This window comes from Panthera leo, chromosome B1 (assembly GCF_018350215.1).
Source record: "Panthera leo isolate Ple1 chromosome B1, P.leo_Ple1_pat1.1, whole genome shotgun sequence".
Taxonomy (NCBI): Eukaryota; Metazoa; Chordata; class Mammalia; order Carnivora; family Felidae; genus Panthera; species Panthera leo.
Genome location: NC_056682.1, coordinates 132,037,644 through 132,057,681, shown reverse-complemented (window position 1 = coordinate 132,057,681; position 20,038 = coordinate 132,037,644). Strand labels below are relative to the sequence as shown.

The window sequence follows — 20,038 nt, the reverse complement described above, 5'->3', positions numbered from 1 at the left end:
TATACATATATAATATATATGTAATATATATATAATCACTTATTGATAGAAAATAAAACTAACAAGTCATGTTTTCTTTAAGGTAAATAAAGCTAGGTGTCGACTACCAGAAGATACTTTCAACATAAACGAACTCTCCTATTTGCTGAACTTTCATGAAGACAGAAGAAGACTGTTCCTTAGGGATAACAACCTAGTAAGAGTAATATTTTTCCTTCTGAAAATGTTCATTCTTTTATAGGAGGACATATTAATAGCTATGTAGGTATCTCTTTGATAACTCAAGATTTGAAAATTTCTTCACTGCAATGCTAAATTGCTAAATTAGATGATCATTTTTTTAGAAATACATTTTCTTAGAAATTTTTTCTAGATAATTTGAATTCTTAAAAACAGATTCCAAAAAGTATAGAGCAAAACAATTTACAGTGATGAGGTAAAGGGAAAAAGTTTTTCCCCCTTTTAATTATTAAAACTATTATTATCTCTTTCTATTTTTTAGATACCTGCGGAAAACCTCAGTCCCATTATTTTCAGTGATTTTCCATTTATTTTTAATTTGCCATCCAAAATTAAATTATTACAAGCTGAGTCCTATTTAAAAATAATGGTATGTATGCTCTACTTTTTTTTATTATGTAAAATTACTAACATATACAAAATAGAGATAATGGTGTAGTGAGCCCTATCACAAAATTTCAGAAGTCATCAACATTTTGCTGCACTTCCCCATTTCTGACTTGTTTTTTAGTTGTCACTATTTTAGCTGAAGTATTTTAAAGCAAATCCCAGGCCCAATTTTCTTTCACCTCTCCATACTTCAGTGCATCCTTTCTGGTTGTTTCACTCTTATTCATGCTGAGATTCTTCAGTGGGTTCAGGTGGTGACCACATGATTCTTCCATTTTAATGCTTCCCATTAATGCTTTATTTATTTATTTATTTATCTTATTTATTTATTTATTTATTTTTTTTTTTTTTTGAGAGAGAGAGAGCACAAAAGCAGGTGAGAGAGGCAGAGGGGAAGAGAGAGAGAGAGAGAGAGAGAGAGAGAGAGAGAGAATATATTAAGCAGCCTGATACTCAATGTGGAGCCTGACATGGGGCTTGATCCATGACCCGGGGATCATGACCCGAGCCAAAATCATGAGTTGGACATTTAACTGACTGAGCCACCCAGGCACCCCACCCCCGCGTCAACATTTTATTTAATAATTCTATCCATTGTTTTGGTTGAAGTTTGCACAATGGCATTATTTCTAATCTTATCATTACTTCCAAAGTTACTGACTAAATTCTGTAAAGAACTTTTCCTCATCAACCAGGGTCACTTGGCTACATTCACACAGGAAAGTGGAATGATGCTTAATCCTTTTTCTTTAATTATTAAATGTTTCCAGGGGCGCCTGGGTGGCTCAGTGGGTTCAGCGTCCGACTTTGGCTCAGATCATGATCTCACAGTTTGTGGGTTCAAGCCCCACATCGGGCTCTGTGTTGACAGGTTGGAGCCTGGAGCCTGCTTCAGATTCTGTGTCTCCCTCTCTCCGCCCCTCCCCCACTTGCATTTTTTCTCTCTCTCTCTCTCTCAAAAATAAACATTAAAAAACTTTTTAAAAATGTTTTTTAAAAAAGGATCATGTTTACTACAAATGAGATAGCTTGTAATTATTTAGCTGTACCTCCATGGTGACTAATTCCTTGTATATAATTCCTAGATGCCATGGTTTCACAGATCCTGTGATCTCTTTGTTTTTCACAATGTAGTGTAGATTATGATGCCCTTTTTTCTTAAATAATTACAGTATGAGTATATACAGCAGTAGTAGGCATAAGTATATGCTATGCAGACTATGTTTATTTGAAATATTAAACACTTCCTAGTGTTCCTATGAGATTCCTAAAATATTTCTTTTTTAGGGCTTAAAACAGAAAGAATACCTGGATTGGGGGCAAGTGAATCTGCCAACAAAGGATGGACAACCTACATTTACACTTAGAGTCAGACGAAGTCATCTAGTTGAAGATGCTCTGCTTCAGTTAAGCCAAGTTGAAGACACTGACCTCTGTAAATTATTAGTGGTACAGTAAAAGTCTCATTGGACATTTTTATTAATGTGAAAGGGGAACATTTATATAATGTAGTAAAGGAGGAGCCTGCCTTTGCAACTATAGTTATCAGCTGTATGGTTTTCCACAATCTGGGGTGCCTGGCTGGCTCAGTCCGTACAGCATGAAACTCTTCATCTTGGAGTTGTAAGACTGAGCACCACACCAGGCACAGAGATCCCTTAATTAAAAATTAGAAAAAAAATTGCTTACCCTTTAGAGAAAAGCTATGGGATGTTTAATTGAATATTGGGATTAGGTGTTAACTATTCATTACCTATGACTACAAAATTGCTGCATAGTGAACCATCCCAAAGCTTAATTACTTAAAATAACAATAACTTATTATAGAGATCTGAAATTCAACTAAGGATCTGCTGATTTAGATCGAATTCATTTGGGTGGCTTTACTGATTTTTGTCTGCACTTGTTTACATATTTGGGAGTTGGCTAGGTATTGGATGATCTAGGCTAGATTAAGCTTGGCTGGGACAGTTTGGATCTGCTTCCTGTGCTTTTCATCTTCCTGGGACCAGCAAGCATAGTATTCTTCTCACTTCAGTGCCAGAGGTACAAGTTAGCAAGCCTAATAACACAACTAAAGTTGCTTTAGTCAAAGCAAGTTACATGGCTGAACCCAAGTCAAGGGCGATGAAATATACTCAGCTTCTTTAATGGGAGAAACTGCAGAGTTACATGCAACAGATATGGATCGAGGAGGGGTACAGAATTTGGGCTATTAATGCCATCGACAAGCAGCTGGTAGAATAGATACTTTTCCTACTTTTTGGCTCTAGTTTCATTTTATTTTTAAGGTTTATTTATTTATTTAAAAAATTTTTTTAAATATTTATTCAATTTTGAACGGCGAAGAGACAGAGCATGAGCAGGGAAGGGGCAGAGACAGAGGAAGACATAGGATCTGAAGCAGCTCCACACTCTGAGCTGTCAGCACAGAGCCCGACGTGGGGCTTGAACTCACAGACTGAGAGATCATGACCTGAGCTGAAGTCGGAAGTTTAACCAACTGAGCCACCCAGGTGCCTCAAGGTTTATTTATTTATTTTGAGAGGAGGGGGGGAGGGACAGAGAGAGAGGGAGAGAAAGAGAATCCCAAGCAGGCTCTGCACTGACAGTTTGAACCTGACACGGGGCTCAAACTCATAAACCGTGAGATCACGACTTGAGCTGAAATCAAGAGTTGGAGGCTTAACTGAGTGGGCCACCCAGGTGGCCCCGGCTCTGGTTTTAGTCACAGAGTTTCTACTGTATTGGTTCTAATTCTAATCATCTTTCACTTCATCCTTTTGGGTACCTGTAGGGTTTTTACTGTGTTGGAGCTCAGATCATTTGCCCTGTTGAGGACATAGAATGAGTAACTTTTTAAATAAAAGCTGGACTCTGTACAGAAGGGAGATTTTCCTGGTATGAGAGGATAACTTAGGCTCTCAGAGGGAAAGCCAGAACCTGGAGGGTAGCACTCAGACAGGAGAGGGATATTTTCCACCGTGGGACTAAATGGAAAACAAAGAAGCTATTTTATAGGCCAGACTTTCTAGTTGTGTATCTCCCTCTGTATCTACTTTCTTTTAAATTTTGATTATGAGGAAATCAATATAAAATTATTCTGCCCACAGGAGATGACAAAGAGGTAGGAAGCTGAGCTTCAAGACAGAGCCAATCAAAATACAGACTCCTAACAAGGCAAGGTTGTTGAGGCCACTTGTGAGTGGGTCCTGACCACAGTGAAGGCAGACTTGCCAGTGTTCAGCGAGTAGAAATTAGCAAATTGGAAGTAAGCTTAATTTATTATTGGGATATCCAGATGGAACACAATGTGGGCCGTTGGAGATGAGATGATGGTCTGTGGCCAAGGAGTTGGTTCATCAAAGTGGCAGAGATAAGATCTTCCAGGCAAAGGAAGGAGAAAGTGAATGCTTAGTGAAGCTTATATTATAACGATAAAAAGAAATTAGCCAGGGAAGAAGTGGAAAAGTAGTTAGAAAGGTAGGTAGGAGGAAAACTGGGATAGTACTTAGCCACAGAGCCCCAACTTTAGAAAAGGACAATTTCTGCAGCACAACTTTTCTTTTAATAAAGCTAGAACAGTTTTGGCTTCTTACATCTCATACTTGGGTAGGTTAAGCTACCATACGTGTTCAGTGTCAAAGTGTTTAACTTGAAAATATCTTAAAAAATAGGGGCGCTTGAGTGGCTCAGTTGGTTAAGTGTCTGACTCTTGATTTCCGCTCAGGTCATGATTTCGTGGTGTGTGCGTTTGAGCCCCACATCAGGCTCTGCACTGACAGTGAGAGGCCTGCTTGGGATTTTCTCTCTCCTCCTTTCTCTCTCTCTGCTCCTCCTCCACTTGCTCTCTCTCAAAATAAATAAATAAACTTAAAAAGAGAGAAAACATCTTAAAAAATAAATAAGGGGTGCCTAGCTGGCTTAGTTGGTAGAGCATGTGACTCTTGATCTCAGGGTTGTAAGTTTGAGTTCCACGTTGGGTGTACAGATTACTTAAAAATAAAATTAAATAAATAATAGAACTGGGAAAAAAAAAAGAAAGAAAAAGAAAAGGACAGTTCATAGTGACTTCCTACAGGAGGGCTATGGACAGTTAGGTCTGATGGTTCTTTCAAAGCTGCTAAACCCAGAAGGACTGGGAGGGCAATTTATCAGAAGTTTTTGTTTTGTTTTCTTTTCTTTTAAGTTTATTTATTTATTTTTGAGAGAGAGAGAGAGAGAGAGAGAGAGAGAGAGAAATGGAGGAGCAGAGAAAGAGGGAGAGAGAGAATCCTAAGCAGGTTCTATGCTGTCAGTGCTGAGCCCAGCATGGAGCATGGGGCTTGATCTCACAAATGTGAGATCATGACCTGAGCTGAGATCAAGAGTCAGACGCTTAATGGACTGATCCATTCAGGCACCCCAATTTATCAGAGTTTCTAATGAGGGGAGAGGCAGGAGAAACCAAATAGCTGTTGACTAGAGCCAGAGCTATAAAGTCTGAATGATGAGATGAAGGTAGACATTAAGGGAGAAGAATCAGGGAATTTAGTGTTCCAGGGACCTGAAGCATATCAAAATCTTGTTCAAGAATCCGGTCAACATAATTGGTGAATACTAAGTCTGGCTAGAATCCTCCTTTACTTAGTTCATATGACAGTGTAAAGGATTCACACGCATACAATAATCTGACAATAAATAGGTTTGCGGCATCTGCTTGCTCAGCAGGAAATTGAGTGAGGTGTGGGATCGAAGGGGTGTGGGTTTCTAGGAATTCTGATGGCTGCAGGAGGTTTGAAACTTTTCCAGAAAGATCAAGGCATTGTATTTTAAAACTGAGCCCGGGAGTGTGTTCTCTTTCCTCAGATTGAATTTATTAAAGAAATTTGTTCTGTGGGAGAAGGGGTAAAATCTGAGTTCTTCCACTGTATATTTGAAGAGATGACCAAGACAGAATATGGAATGTTCATATATCCTGAAGAGGGTTCCTACATGTGGTTTCCTGTCAGCGTGAGTCTCTTATTTATTTTCTTACAGTTTTACAGAACAGAAAAAGTATACCATATACCGCAACACGAAACCATACATGATAATGTAAAATTCGATCATATAAACAGCCTTGTTACTCATGATCCAGAGCAGCAGCTCTAGCATCTCTTGGAGCTATTAGAACTTCAGGCCCCACCCCAGATCAGAGCATGTATTTTATAAGATCCCCAGGTGATTTTATGCACGTTAAATTTTTAAACAGCTTTTATGAAGTATAATTGAGATTCAATGGACTATGATACATCCAGTGTCTGATTTGATAAGTTTTGATATATGTATGCATATGCCATGAAACTATTACCACAGTCAAAATAATGAACATATTCATCATCCCCCAAAATTTCTTAATACCCCTTTCTAATGCCATTCTTCCCCCGCTTCGTTCTCCCCATTCCCCTGCCTCATGCCCATGCAACCCCAACTACTCATCTGATTTCCGTCACTGTGGGGTAGTTTGAATTCCTAGAATTTTATATAAATTCTAAGATTTCTATTCCAGTGCCAGCCTTGATGTTAGCAGGTGAATGGCTTTGGGCCACTTACCTCATAGCCTCAATCTACATGCCCTATTTACTTACAGTAATTGTGAGGCTAAATGTTACAAATGTATTTAGAGTGTTCAGGCTAGTGGTCTCTCTGCTGTATGGTAGTGATGGCCTACCAAGATGTGGCCAGTGTTTTCCCTCATCTCCGACTACCAAGTGTGGAGAGAAGAGTGAATCCAGTTTCATCAGGACTCTTCTTTCCACCCACCTTCACGGTCGACAGAATCAGTCACCTTCCCTGACCCATATGCTTGTCCTTGTCAGCACGCCTAGGCTGAGGGCAGTATCGTCCAAGGGGACACGCTTATATGACATGCCTAATGCACAATGAAAGTGCAGAGAAAGTGTGCTCTTCCTTCTGCAGAGTTGTTTTTCTACATGAATTTGAAGGCAAAGACTATGAAAGTAAATAATGAAAACCTTGGTTTATAAGGCTATCTGAGCAAATTTTTTTTATACCCCCATATGCTTTCAGTAACAGTAAGTGAATTCGTTTATTTACCTGAACTATCAATTTGTATGTTAACTTATGGAAGAAATTTAAATTGTATTAAAGCCTGTGTAAAACTTCAAACTTTATTTTCCTGAAGCCCATTTTGTTTCTAATTTGGGACTTTTAGAAAAGGGAACTGAAACCATTTTTTATTCATCTAATTATCCTTTTGGATTATTGATTATTTCTAATATATTATGGCTGCTTTTTTTTCTTTTCCTTTTCCAGCCTAAATTTGAGAAGAAGAGATATTTTCTCTTTGGGATGCTGTGTGGACTCTCCCTGTACAATTTAAATGTTGCCAACCTTCCTTTCCCACTGGCTCTCTTTAAGAAACTTCTGGACCAAAAGGCATCATTGCAAGATTTAATAGAACTCAGTCCTCTTCTCGGAAAGTAAGTAAATGTTTTTCCAGGACTGTAATTAGTAAGTTTCAGTTGTTCAGGAATAAATGATGCTAATCACACACATACACACAGAGAAAAGGTCTTTAATTGCAATAAATGTATGCTCTTTTGATGAATTTGAATTTGAGCATGACTTATAATAAAGTACATGTTCAAAAATAAAGAAAAGCCAAATGTTCTAATTATCAACCTAGAGCTCTGGCCTAGTCTCTTGAATTTATCTAGATGGAAACAGAACACAATATTCTTAATAAGAATAATGCATGCTATATGTATTTTAATAAATCATAGTCATATTTATTTAAATAAATCAGTGTGTCATCAACTTTATTTTTTGAGAATTGAAAAATACTTGTTCTAAGTTAAAAAGCAAACTAAATCCTGTAAGGAAAATACTGGCAACATATATGACAAAGGAGTAGTATCGCTGATATATAAATATATATGTGTATATGTGTGTCATCATACATAAATATGTATGGCTGAGTGTATGTATGTGTGTGTGTATGCATGTGTGTGTGTGTGTGTGTGTGTATATATATATATGGCTAATAAAAAATGAAAATATGTTCAACCTTATTAGTAATTGAAGAACTATAAATGAAAATGAGATCCTTTTTCTGCTTCTAGATCGACAAATGTTAAAAAGTTTTTCATAAAATATTGAGTTGGCAACAGATTGGGGAAAAGGATTCTCTTCTCATGTACTATTAGTGGAAAAAGAAACTGCCCAGATTTACACTGCCCTGGCCATCCAGAACAGAGTTTCTCAACCTTGGTAACACTGACATTTTGGGCTAGATAAATCTTTATTGTGGAGGCTGATCTGAGCATTAAAGATGTTTAACAGCTTATAGGGTTGCTACCCATTGGGTGCCAGTGGCAACCCGTTTGCTAACTGTAACAGCCAAAGAGGTTTCCAGATTTTGCCAAATGTCCTCTATGTCCGAAATCACCCCAGATTGAGAAACACTGGTCTACAGGAAGGGGCTCCTTTCTATAATTTCCATCAAGACACAGCAGTGTCTATGTGTTAGCAGTGACCCAACCAATCAAACTGTAAAAAGAGGTTAAATCTAGGAAGAGGAAGTGGGAAGATAAAGAGAGGACATTTACCTGGCATTTTATACACTTCTATATTGTCAAAGATTTTTTCCATTAAACATTACTTTTGAAATTTTATAAGATTAGTAAATGTAACTTTAAAAACAAAATAAAATTAAAAATAACTTTTTAAATGAAAATTTTCATTAGGAATTTGCAAGAAATTCTAAATAATGAAGCTGATGACATTGGAGAAGAGCTTTACATATATTTTTCTGTGAGTACCAATGCAAACCAGATTATAGTTTAGCTTGAATCTGTTTTTTAGAAGAATTTTTACTATATTACCTTAAATAGGAGAATCCTTTGTTTTTGTTTTTATTCTCTGCCCTGCCCCTCTGGGCAGAAGGGTATTTTACTTCTGTACTGTAAGACTTTCCTCCCACCTGTTCCTCCTTTGATACCTTAGGTTTATATCCTCTCAAATAAGTGAAAATACACCAATTATGCAATCGATGAGAACAATGTAAATAATTAAATGCGTAAGACAATATACAACATATACTAGGGTAGGTTTTTTTAATTTTTATACGTATTTAAAAGGCTACTACACAAATAATTATTTAGCTCCCAGTTATTTAACATTTTATAGGGAAGAATGTACTGGTATAATGGTATTGTGGTTGTATTTGGGAGAAAGAATTTATTCTGCCTTTAGAAGTCCTTCTACTTGGACTAAGAATCAAATTGACATGAGACAGATTAACAGGAGAATGTCAAATTTAATCTTGTACATACAGGGAAGCCATACAAACATGGAAATTCCAAAGGCAGGTAAAATGAGGTATATATGTCATTCTGACCTAAGGAAAAGGGTGCAGGTCCTCTATCTAAATTATTTTTAGACAGTTGAGGGGGAGGTAAAGAGCTTTTCCTGAATCTGCTGGGGGGGTTTAAATTTTTGGTTTTGTGTCTGTGTGTGTGCGCTTCTGTAGGTTTTTTATTGCTTTTAACTCAGAAATAACCTTCATGCCAATGTGGCCCATCATGGGGCAACCTGCCCATGGCCCCTGCAGTTGATTATTCAGACTTTTTTTCATGTTTGGTACCTGAGTACATTTTGCTTACAGATACACTGGGACAAAAATGATGTGGATTTAATTCCAAATGGGATCTCTGTACCTGTGGACCAAACCAACAAGTAAGTTTTGAGACACAGAATACATATAAAATGTTTGTATCACTATAATTTAAAAAATAAAAATAAATTATTATTTATTTTTGAGAGAGGGAGAGAGACAGAGCGTGAATGGGGAGGGGCAGAGAGAAAGGGAAACAGAGAATTGGAAGCAGGTTCCAGGCTCTGAGGTGTCAGCACAGAGCCAGACGACATAGGGCCTGAACTCACAGAGACGCAAGATCATGACCTGAGCTGGAGTCGGATGCTTAACTGAGTGAACCACCCAGGCGGGCCAATTTAAAAATTTTTTAAATATTTATTTTTGAGGGGCGCCTGGGTGGCTCAGTCGGTTGAGCATCTGATTCTGGCTCAGGTTGTGATCTCACGGTCTGAGTTCGAGCCCCACATCGGGCTCTGTGCTGACAGCTCAGAGCCTGGAGCCTGTTTCGGATTCTGTGTTTCCCTCTCTCTCTGACCCTCCCCTGTTCACGCTCTGTATCTCTCTGTCTCAAAAAAAATAATAAATAAACGTTAAAAAAATTTTTTTTAATAAAAAAAAATATTTATTTTTGAGGGGGGCCTGGGGGGAGGGCAGAAAAAGGGAGATGCAGAATCCAAAGCAGGCTCCAGGCTCTGAGCTGTCAGCACAGAGCCTGACATGGGGCTGAACTCACAGGCCATGAGATTATGACCTGTGTCGAAGTCAGACGCCCAACCGAGCTACCCAGGCACTCCTCACTATAATGTATAAATGTATTTTAGCTTTTCAGATGATCATTTTAGCTCCTATTCTCTGAGAAAAATTGGTGGACTCTGCTGGGTGTGAAGTCTACTTAAAAAAAAAAAAAGTTACAGGGTAAGAGAAGGGGAAAAAGGAGTCAGGATTAAATATTTCCTTTGCAGCACTTTCACTAGTTATCAACTTAACAATTATTTTTGAGTCCTTACTCTGTACCAGATTTTATTCTAGGTACCAGAGATACAGCTGTGAAAAAGACAAAACCTGGAACTTAAGTTTCACTGGGACAGAGACAATATACAAATAAATTATTATGTAATATAATGTCAGATAAGGATGAGCACTGTGATGAAAGTTAGTTAAGAGATTTACAGTAGTTTTATGCTGGAGCCAGCTGGTATCTGCTTGTGAGAGCTGACTGTTCAATTTTCAAAAATGTTGAGAGTTTATTATTAAAATATCAGTAGCATGAAATCAGCCATGGTGGGAATATTACACCAGAACTGGCAAATGCTGCAAATGAGGATTCCCTTTCATTTTCTTCTCTTTAGGGAGGTGGTTGTTAACCACTTACCAGCACTGGTTTCAGGGGAGAGCTGATGGGGATTGGTTTAGACAGGACAGTCCACTTAGGACAGTTCACAACACTGCTCAAAGGGTGGGAGACTGTCATGTTTCCGGTGGATATCTGGTGGAAATACCTCCAAGTAGCAACCCTGCCATCAGGAAATTCATCATGGTGTGAGAAAGCCAGACTTCGCAGAAATAATTTACACACAGTAACGTGTTGTGACAGAGGAGGGAGAAGGGAACAGAGGACCAATCCTGAGAAAGTCATGTTTATATGTAACTCTGGATGGAGCAGTTACATGGAGAAGTTACCATGTAAAGAGGGAGCACTGCATGCTGTGGCCTAACTACAAGAGAGACAGGGAGACCACAGAACTGAAGGTCAGTTTGGCCAAAGCTTCTAATGCAAATGGGAAGAGGCCAGCGGTGTCAGCCAAGAGTGAGATCAGGGAAGTTTGGAATTTGCCCTAAGGGCAATGGAAAGAAAGCCTTTCAAAGATTTTAAGCAGGAGAATTACATATTCATTTTTTTTAATGTTTTTATTTTTTGAGAGAGAGAGAGAGAGAGAGAGACAGAGCATGAGCAGGGGAGGGGCAGAGAGAGGGTGACACAGAATCCGAAGCAAGCTCCAGGCTCTGAGCTGTCAGCACAGAGCCCAATGCTAGGCTGGAACCAATGGACGACCTGAGCTGAAGTCTCAGGTGTCCCTGAGAATACCAGGCATCCCAGAGCCACCCAGGCATCCCAGAGAATTACATATTCAGATTAGAGTTTTTAAAGGATTTTGGAAGAAAATGAAAGCAAAACAAAGTCTTAGTCCTTTTGCTACATTCTCTGAGGTTCCTTCCTCCAGCTGACCAGATGTTTTTACTTCTCTCTGTCTACAGGGTTGTATGCTATGTAGAAACAATTTATTTTTTCTTTCTCAGTAGAAATGGTAAAAAGGGCAAAGTAGAGAATATTTAGTCAATGGTAAAGTATGTTATCAGCTTTTTCTTTTCTGCTTCCCTCAAGGAAAGAATATGTTTCCGTATGTGTTGATTACATTTTCAACACCTCTGTAAAGGCAGTTTATGAGGAATTTCAGAGAGGATTTTATAAAGTCTGTGACAAGGAGATGCTTACAATTTTCCAGCCCGAAGAACTAATGACAGCAGTGGTTGGAAATACTGATTATGACTGGAAACAGTTTGAAAAGGTTGGTGATAACGAAAAGTGCCCCCAGTTCTTCCAAACAACTTGTGTATATTCCTTCTAAAAACCACTTTTCTCCCTCTTTTTTCTCAAGAATTCACAATATGGTCAAGGATACCACAAATCACACCCTACTATACTGATGTTTTGGAAAGCTTTCCACAAATTAACTTTGGAGGAAAAGAGAAAATTCCTCTGTAAGTATTACTAATAGGTGGATTTATACTTAAATATCTTTTTAAAAGATAAATACTTTATTTGCCATGAAGTCATTATGCATAGTGTGGGTCACACATGTTAATGGCAAAGGCAGGCTTCCTAAACCAATGTTTTTATTTATAAAAGCCTAGTTTCCCATTAAAAAAAAATAATAATAATACACATATCACTAGTTGGTTCCTAATCAAACCTTTAATCTCACATTCCTATCTTTATTTATCTAAGACCTATGGAATTAGGACAATGTGTATTTCTCTAATACCATTTTAGAAATAATACCAATAGCAATGACCGCTGATGATAATACTAACAGCATTTATTGTATGCTTATTCTATCCCAGGCATTGTACTGACCACTTCATATCTGTAACTTCCCTTTATCCTAATAGCAATGTTTTGAGGTAGGTACTTATTTTTCCACATTTCAAAACTGAGGAAAAAGAGGCTTGATGCATTTAGTAGCTGACCTATATTCAGACAGTTGGTGAGTGTGAGAACCCAACAGGTTGGTCCAAAGCCAAGGCTCTGAACCACTAAGCTCTGTGGCCTTGTGGTGTAAGAATGTCTCTTGGTGGGAACCCTAAGGTTTCCCTAGCACAGACTTAATGACTTATTCTCTCACCTCCCCATCCCTTTGTTCAGTTATTCCTGAGATGTACTTCTTCTTGCTATTTTTGTTGCTACTGAGGCCACTGGAGGACAATTCCAACTTCTCCACAAACTACTTATTCACAGGCCCAAACTACCTGTCTGATTTTCTCTTTGAATGGTAAACTTCTGCTTCTGCCCACTGGTTCCACTGTCTGTGCATTCAGTGAGTTCACTAACATCTTCCCACCTTTGACTTTTTCTTGGGCTTTCCCCTCTGCCTTGAAAGTTTATGTAACATCTTTCCTTGAGAACTAACTAGCCAGGTGTGACCCCTGACTGAAGTCTCCCTGCTACCCCCGCCTGGTGCCCCCCTCAGTCTCAGGGCCTTCATTAGACTCTTCATCTCATATTTCCTAGTTGAGCTAAATTACACTTCCCTGTATCTTGCTATTCTCTTTCCTTTTATGTGATTTTCCCCAACTAGACCATGAACTCACTGAGGACAAAGACCAAAAGTCATGATTTTTCTATGCTCCACATGGCCCTATGTGGTTCTTGCTGCACAAGGGTACTCAGTATTGTTTACTGAATGAAATGATTGATTTCTCCCTTTTTATTTTATGTTTTGTTCTTTCTGTGAAACATCTTAACTGCACCAAAACCCATAAAATACTTAGGACTAAAGGTAACCAAAGAGGTGAAAAATCTATACACTGAAAACTATAGAAAGCTCATGAAAGAAACTGAAGAAGACACACACACACACAAATGGAAAAATATTCCATGCTCATGGATAGGAAGAACAAATAATGTTAAAATGTCGATATTACCCAAAGCAATCTACATATTCAATGCAATTTCTATCAAAATAACACCAGCATTCTTTACAAAGCCAGAAAAAAAAATCCTAAAATTTGTACGGAACCAGAAAAGACCCCAATAGCCAAAGCAATCCTGAAAAGAAAACCAGAACTGGAGGCATCACAATTCCAGACTTCAAGATGTATTACAAAGCTGTAATCATCAAGACAGTATGGAACTGGCACAAAAAACAGACACTTAGATCAATGGAACAGGAGAAGCCAGAAATGGACCCACAAACATATGGCCAACTAATCTTTGACAAAGCAGAACAGAATATTCAACGGAAAGAAGACAGTCTTTTCAGCAAATGGTGTTTGGAAAACTGGACAACAACATACAGAAAAATGAACCTGGACCACTTTTTTTTTTTAATGTTTATATTGAGAGACAGAGACAGACAGAGCATGAGCATGGGAGGGGCAGAGAGAGGAACAGACACAGAATCTGAAGCAGGCTTCAGACACTGAGCTCTTAGCACAGAGCCTGAAGTGGGGCTCGAACTCACAAACTGCGAGACCATGACCTGAGCCGAAGTCGGACACTTAACCAGGCGTCCCAGAACCTAGACCACTTTCTTACGCCATCCACAAAAATAAACTCAAAATGGATGAAAGACCTAAACGTAAGACGGGAGGCCATCAAAATCCTAGAGGAGAAAGTAGGCAAAAACCTCTTTGACCTCAGCCGCAGCAACTTCTTACTCAACACTTCTCTAGAGGCAAGGGAAACAAAAGCAAAAATGAACTGTTGGGACCTCATCAAAATAAAAAGCTTCTGCACAGCAAAGGAAACAATCAGCAAAACTAAAAGGCAACTGATGGAATGGGAGAAGATATTTGCAAATGACATATCAAGTAAAGGGTTAGTATCCAAAATCTGTAAAGAACTTATCAAACTCAACACCCATAAAACAAATAATCCAGTGAAGAAATGGGCAAAAGATGTGAATAAACACTTTTCCAAAGAAGACATCCAGATGGCTAACAGAAGCATGAAAAAATGCTCAACATCACTCATCATCAGGGAAATACAAATCCAAGCCACATTGAGAGACCACCTCACACCTGTAAGAATGGCTAATATTAACAACGCAGGCAACAACAGATGGTGGCAAGGATACGGAGAAAGAGGATCTCTTTTGCACTGCTGGTGGGAATGCAAACTGGTGCAGCCACTCTGGAAAAGAGTACAGAGGTTCCTCAAAAAATGAAAAACAGAACTACCCTAGGACCCAGCAATTGCATTACTAGGTATTTATCCAAAGGATACAGGTGTGCTGTTTTGAAATGGCACATGCACCCCAGTGTTTATAGCAGTGCTACTGATAATAGCCAAAGTATGGTAAAAGCCCAGATGTCCATCGACAGATGAATGGATAAAGATGTTGTGTGTGTACACACACACACACACACACACACACACACACACACACACACACTGGAGTATTACTCAGCAATCAAAAAGAATGAAATCTTGCCATTTGCAACAATGTGAATGGAACTACAGTGTATTATGCTAAATGAAATTAGTCCATCAGAGGAAGACAAATATCATATGACTTCACTCATTTGTGGAATTTAAGATACAAAACATGAACACAAGGGAAGGGAAGCAAAAATAATGTAAAACCAGGGAGGGGGACAAAACATAAGAGACACTGAAATATAGAGAACAAACTGAGGGTTGCTGGAGGGGTTGTGGGTGGGAGGACGGGACAAATGGGTGAGGGGCATTAAGGAGGTTACTTGTTGGGATGAGCACTGGGTGTTATATATAGGGGATGAATCACTGGATTCTACTCCTGAAATCATTATGGCACTATATGCTAACTAACTTGGATATAAAACAAAACAAAACAAAACAAAAAACAACACATCTTAACCAAAGTCTATTTCTTTCTAGTTTTTCTTAAAGGAAATGACAGGCTGCATGCAAGAGGCAAACAGGAAATGGGAATCCTCTTTCGCTGTCCCAAAACTTTCAGTGAAAGAGATAACCCAAGAGCATTGACATGTCATAATATTCTGGACCTCCCTAAATATTCTACGATGGAAAGAGTGGAGGAGGCCCTTCAAGTAGCCATCAACAGCAACAAAGGATTTGCCTCCCTCCAAATCACAGACTGACTCCTGATAGTTTTGGTGATGCCTTGTATTCTCAGGCCCTCTCATCTTCAACTCGTTTGTTCTTCCTTAGGTCTAAGTGACACAAAGGGTTGAATAGATTTTAGAATTAGTTGACAAATGTTGGGGTAAACAATAATATTATGAATCAAGAATAATTTTTTAAGAATAATTTTTTAATAAATTAACATTTCTTGATCCCTAAATTTGTTATTTGAATGTTTGCTTTTTACTGAATTATTCCTGAACAATAATTTTCATGTAAAAATAAACTGAATATTAAAAGCCAACAGATATTTTTAAAAATGTTGTTCATCTAGGGGCACCTGGGTGGCTCAGCTGGTTAAGAGTTCAACTCTTGATTTCAGCTCAGGTCATGATCTCATTGCCTGTGAGTTCAAGCCCCATGTCCTGCTTTGCGCTGACAGTGCAGAGCCTGCTTGGGATTCTCCCTCTCCTTGTCTCTCTGCTTCTCTCTCTCTTTCTCTAATTAAATAAATAAACTTTGGAAAGAAACAATAAATAAAATGTTGTTCATCTAATAAACACTGTCTGCAAATATTAAAGATATTATGCTGGTTTGAAAAAATAAAGTAATTCAACAGGTTTTTGAGGCATGTAAATATATATTTTATATTCTAAAATGTCTTGAATTTAGCCAGCTGCTGAGTAATTTTATTGAAAAATCTATATGTTAAAGGATTCATTAGTTCATTGAATAAATACTTATCCTCAATCCTGTTCCAAGAGTCAGTCTAAATGCATATATCATTATTTTGGTTAAACACTGAGCCCAACCAGGAGCTCCCATCCGATGGTAGTTGGAGAAAATGAAGACATGAAATATGTCTTAGCAATATGGCTATAGAATGAATTAAAGGAGAAGTTAAGTATGGCTATAAATGGCCAATGGATTTTTTTAGATCAGTTCTGTCTTGTATTAAATTATAAACTGTAAACTGTTCTATAAGTTCCTGTTGTATGGCAACCATACAGAGAAGCCTTGTATCAGTGGCACTTTGGAAAAGGAAAGACCATGGGGTAAAGTCAAAATTGGGGTGCTGATGTGGAAAGAGAGCAGAATCACCTGAAGATAGAACAGAGAGAATTCACTAAGGATACTAGAATGTGAGGTGGTCTGTAGGAACATAAGCCCCAGTCAATTCTCAGATTTCTTTTGGATATGTCTGGTTTATATAATAAATGGAATGAAGGCCCAGATGTATTCTATTTGAATTTTAAGGGAAAAGGTAACCTCTAAATCTCAGGGAACCCTAGGCACTCGACTGTTCAGTTGTATTTTTCAGGCCATTCAGTTCCAATGTAAATCTTCTAATGCAAACAGATGAACTATACTAAACATTTATGGAAGAGAGCATTGCAATTCTTTACATATTCGTTCAGAAAACAGAGGAAGAGGGGTGCCCTGCCTTGCTGGCTCAGTGGGAAGAGAATCCAACTCTTGATCTTGGGGTTGTGAGTTAGAGCCATACATTGGGTGCAGAGATTACTTAAAAATAAAATCTTAATAAAAAAGGGGGGGGCACCTGGTTGGCTCAGTCGGCTAAGCATCCAACTCTTGATTTCGGCTCAGGCCATGATCTCATAGTTTGGGAGTTCCAGCCCCACATCAGGCTTGTAGCTGACAGTGCAGAGCCTGCCTGGGATTCTCTCTGTCTCCCTCTCTCTGACCCTCCCTCGCGTTCATAAGTTCTCTCTCAAAATAAATTAAAAAAAAAAAAAGGGAAGGAAGAAAGGAAGAAAGAAAGAAAAAAAGAAAGAAAGAAAAAAAGAAAGAAAAAGGAAGAAGAAAACAGAGGAAGAGGGAACACTTTCCAATTACGTACAATATCAGCATTACCCTAATATCAAAACCAGACAAAGACATTATAGGGGAAAAAAAAAACAAAAAAAAACCAACAACCCTGCAAGTATTTCTCATGAACAGAGATACAAAAAAATTTTTCCAGGATTCTGGATATCAGACATATCCAACAAAATATAAGGATAATATCTGTAATCAAGTGGGGTTTAGTCCAGAAATACACCTAAAAATCTATTACATTTCACAGTAAGACCAAAAAAATCATGTAATTACCTCAATAGACACACACAAAAAAACTGACCAAATGCAATAGCCACTCACACATGATATTTTTAGCAAACTAGGACCAGAAGGGAACTTCCTCAATCTGATAGAACCTACGAAGTGCTAAACTTACACTTAATGGTAAAAGGCTAAATGCTTTCCTTCTAAAACTAGTGACAGGCTGGCTCAATCGCTTAAGCAGCTCAATCGCTTAAGCGTCAGACTCAGACTCTTCGTCTCAGCTCAGGTCACAATCTCAAGGTTTGTGAGATCAAGCCCCAAGTTGGGCTCTGCGCTGACAGTGCAGAGCCTGCTTGGGATTCTCTCCCTTTCCCTGTCTCTCTGCCCTCCCCTCACTTGTGTGAGCGTGTGCACACACTCAAAATAAATACACTTTAAAAATAAAAAATAAAAATAAAACTAGTAACAAGGCAAGGATGCCTCTCATCACTTCTATTCAACATTGTACTAGAGGCACTAGTCTATACAAGAGGGCAAAGTGAAAAAAAAGGCATAATGATCTGAAAGGAAGGAATAAAACTATCTTATTTATAGACTACATGATCATCTGCAGAAGATCCTAAGGGATCTAAAAAAACAAACCACCCACCAATAGTATTAAGTAAATATAGAAAAGTCTCAGGATTCCAGGTCAAATATAAAAATTAACTACTTCTATATACTCACAACAACCATAAATTAAATTTTAAAAAGTATCATTTGTAATATCATCAAAAAATAAAAAATATTTAAGGATAAATATAACAATATATGTTCAACTATACAGTGAAAACTAGACAATATTGCTTAAAGACATTAAAGAAGCTTTAAATTATTGGGGAGAGATATCAATTATGTCAATTCTTCCCAAACTGATTTAATTTAGTGCAATTTCAAAATCCCTGCAGTTTGTTTTGTAGATAATGATAAATATATATGGAAATACATATGGAAATGTGGAAGACCTAAAATAGCCAAAACAAACAAAAATAAAATATAGCCAAAAGAACACCGAAGAAAGGCCAATGCTGGAGCATTTCAATGAACTGATTTTGAAACTTAATTATAATCTACAGTAATCAAAGCAGTGTGGTCTCAGAGTAAAAATAGATATATAGATCAAGGGAACACAGTAAAAAGTCCAGAAATAAATCCAATTACACATGGCCAACAGAGGTTTGCCAAAGACACTAAGGCAATCCAACCGGCAAAGGCTAGCTAGAACAACTGGAAATATGTAAAGACAGAAATTAACCTCTATCCTTACCTCCCACCATAAAGAATACTTCATTTGAAATGTAACAAAGACCTAAAACTACAAAATTTCTAGAAGATAACATGTAAAAAAAATCTTCGAAATCTTGGGTTAAGCGACCCTCCCCCAAAAGGCATTAACTATGTAAAAGAAAAAAAATGGATAAATTGCATTGAAATTAAAATTTTTTGCTCTTCAAAAGACACTAAATAAAATTAAAAGGCAAGCCACAGACTGGTAGAAAACAGTTCAAAGCAAATCTAATAAAGGACTTGATATATAACATAAAGTACTGCAATATATATAAAGAACTTTGAGATAATGACCATTCAAATTAATAAACAGCAAAAGATGTGAAGAGATACTTCACCAAAGAGACAGAGATTAGCACTAATAAGCATATGAAAAGATGCTTCAACATCATTAATCATTAGGGAAATGTTAATTAAAACCACAGTAAAGATACACCTATAGACTGCAACGGCTATAGTTTAAAAGACTGACAATACCAAATGTCGTCAAGGATATGTATAGAGGGACCGGCACTCCCATAAATTGCTGGAGGATATGCAAAACGGTAAGCACTTTGGAAAGATTTCGGAGTGTCTTTCACCACAGTCATGTATTTATCATACGATATGGCAATTCCATTTTTAGGTATTTACTCACAAGAAAACATTTATCCATTCAAAGACTTGCTCATTGTCATAGTACCTCTATTCATTGTAGCCCCAAACTGGAAAAGAACTGAAGTGCCTGTTAATCGGCTAATGGACAACTAATTGTTGTATACCCATATATCGGAATACCATTCAACAATCACTACTGACTGACCAACTACTGATGAAACACAACAGGACTGATCTCAAAAGCATTATTTATGCTAAGTGGAGAAAAAGGCAGACACAAAGACTGCACAGTAGTTTGACTCCATTTGTAAGGAATTCTCGAAAAGGCAAACCGTACTGACAGAAAGCACATCACTGGTTGCCAGGCACCGCGACGTGGGCGGAGGGAGTGACCGCGCAGTTCTTTCAGTTTCATCGCGATCGTGTGGCGGAGC

General features: G+C 38.0%; 1 protein-coding gene across 3 annotated transcripts in view; it reads left to right on the top strand.

Moving 5' to 3' along the window:
- HERC6 (HECT and RLD domain containing E3 ubiquitin protein ligase family member 6) overlaps positions 1 to 15,940 on the top strand; it is a 61,868-nt gene extending 45,928 nt beyond the window's left edge. For 2 of the 3 annotated variants that reach the window (XM_042935923.1, XM_042935921.1), the window contains exons 14-23: positions 83 to 196; positions 503 to 610; positions 1,918 to 2,079; positions 5,479 to 5,622; positions 6,928 to 7,094; positions 8,361 to 8,427; positions 9,281 to 9,351; positions 11,655 to 11,838; positions 11,929 to 12,031; positions 15,411 to 15,940. In XM_042935923.1, coding sequence (XP_042791857.1) covers positions 83 to 196; positions 503 to 610; positions 1,918 to 2,079; positions 5,479 to 5,622; positions 6,928 to 7,094; positions 8,361 to 8,427; positions 9,281 to 9,351; positions 11,655 to 11,838; positions 11,929 to 12,031; positions 15,411 to 15,634 — 1,344 coding nt within the window. In that variant the 3' untranslated portion in view covers positions 15,635 to 15,940. The remainder of the gene's footprint in view (positions 1 to 82; positions 197 to 502; positions 611 to 1,917; positions 2,080 to 5,478; positions 5,623 to 6,927; positions 7,095 to 8,360; positions 8,428 to 9,280; positions 9,352 to 11,654; positions 11,839 to 11,928; positions 12,032 to 15,410) is intronic. The other variant, XM_042935924.1, reaches the window with a different exon arrangement.
- The last annotated feature ends 4,098 nt before the right edge of the window (positions 15,941 to 20,038 follow it).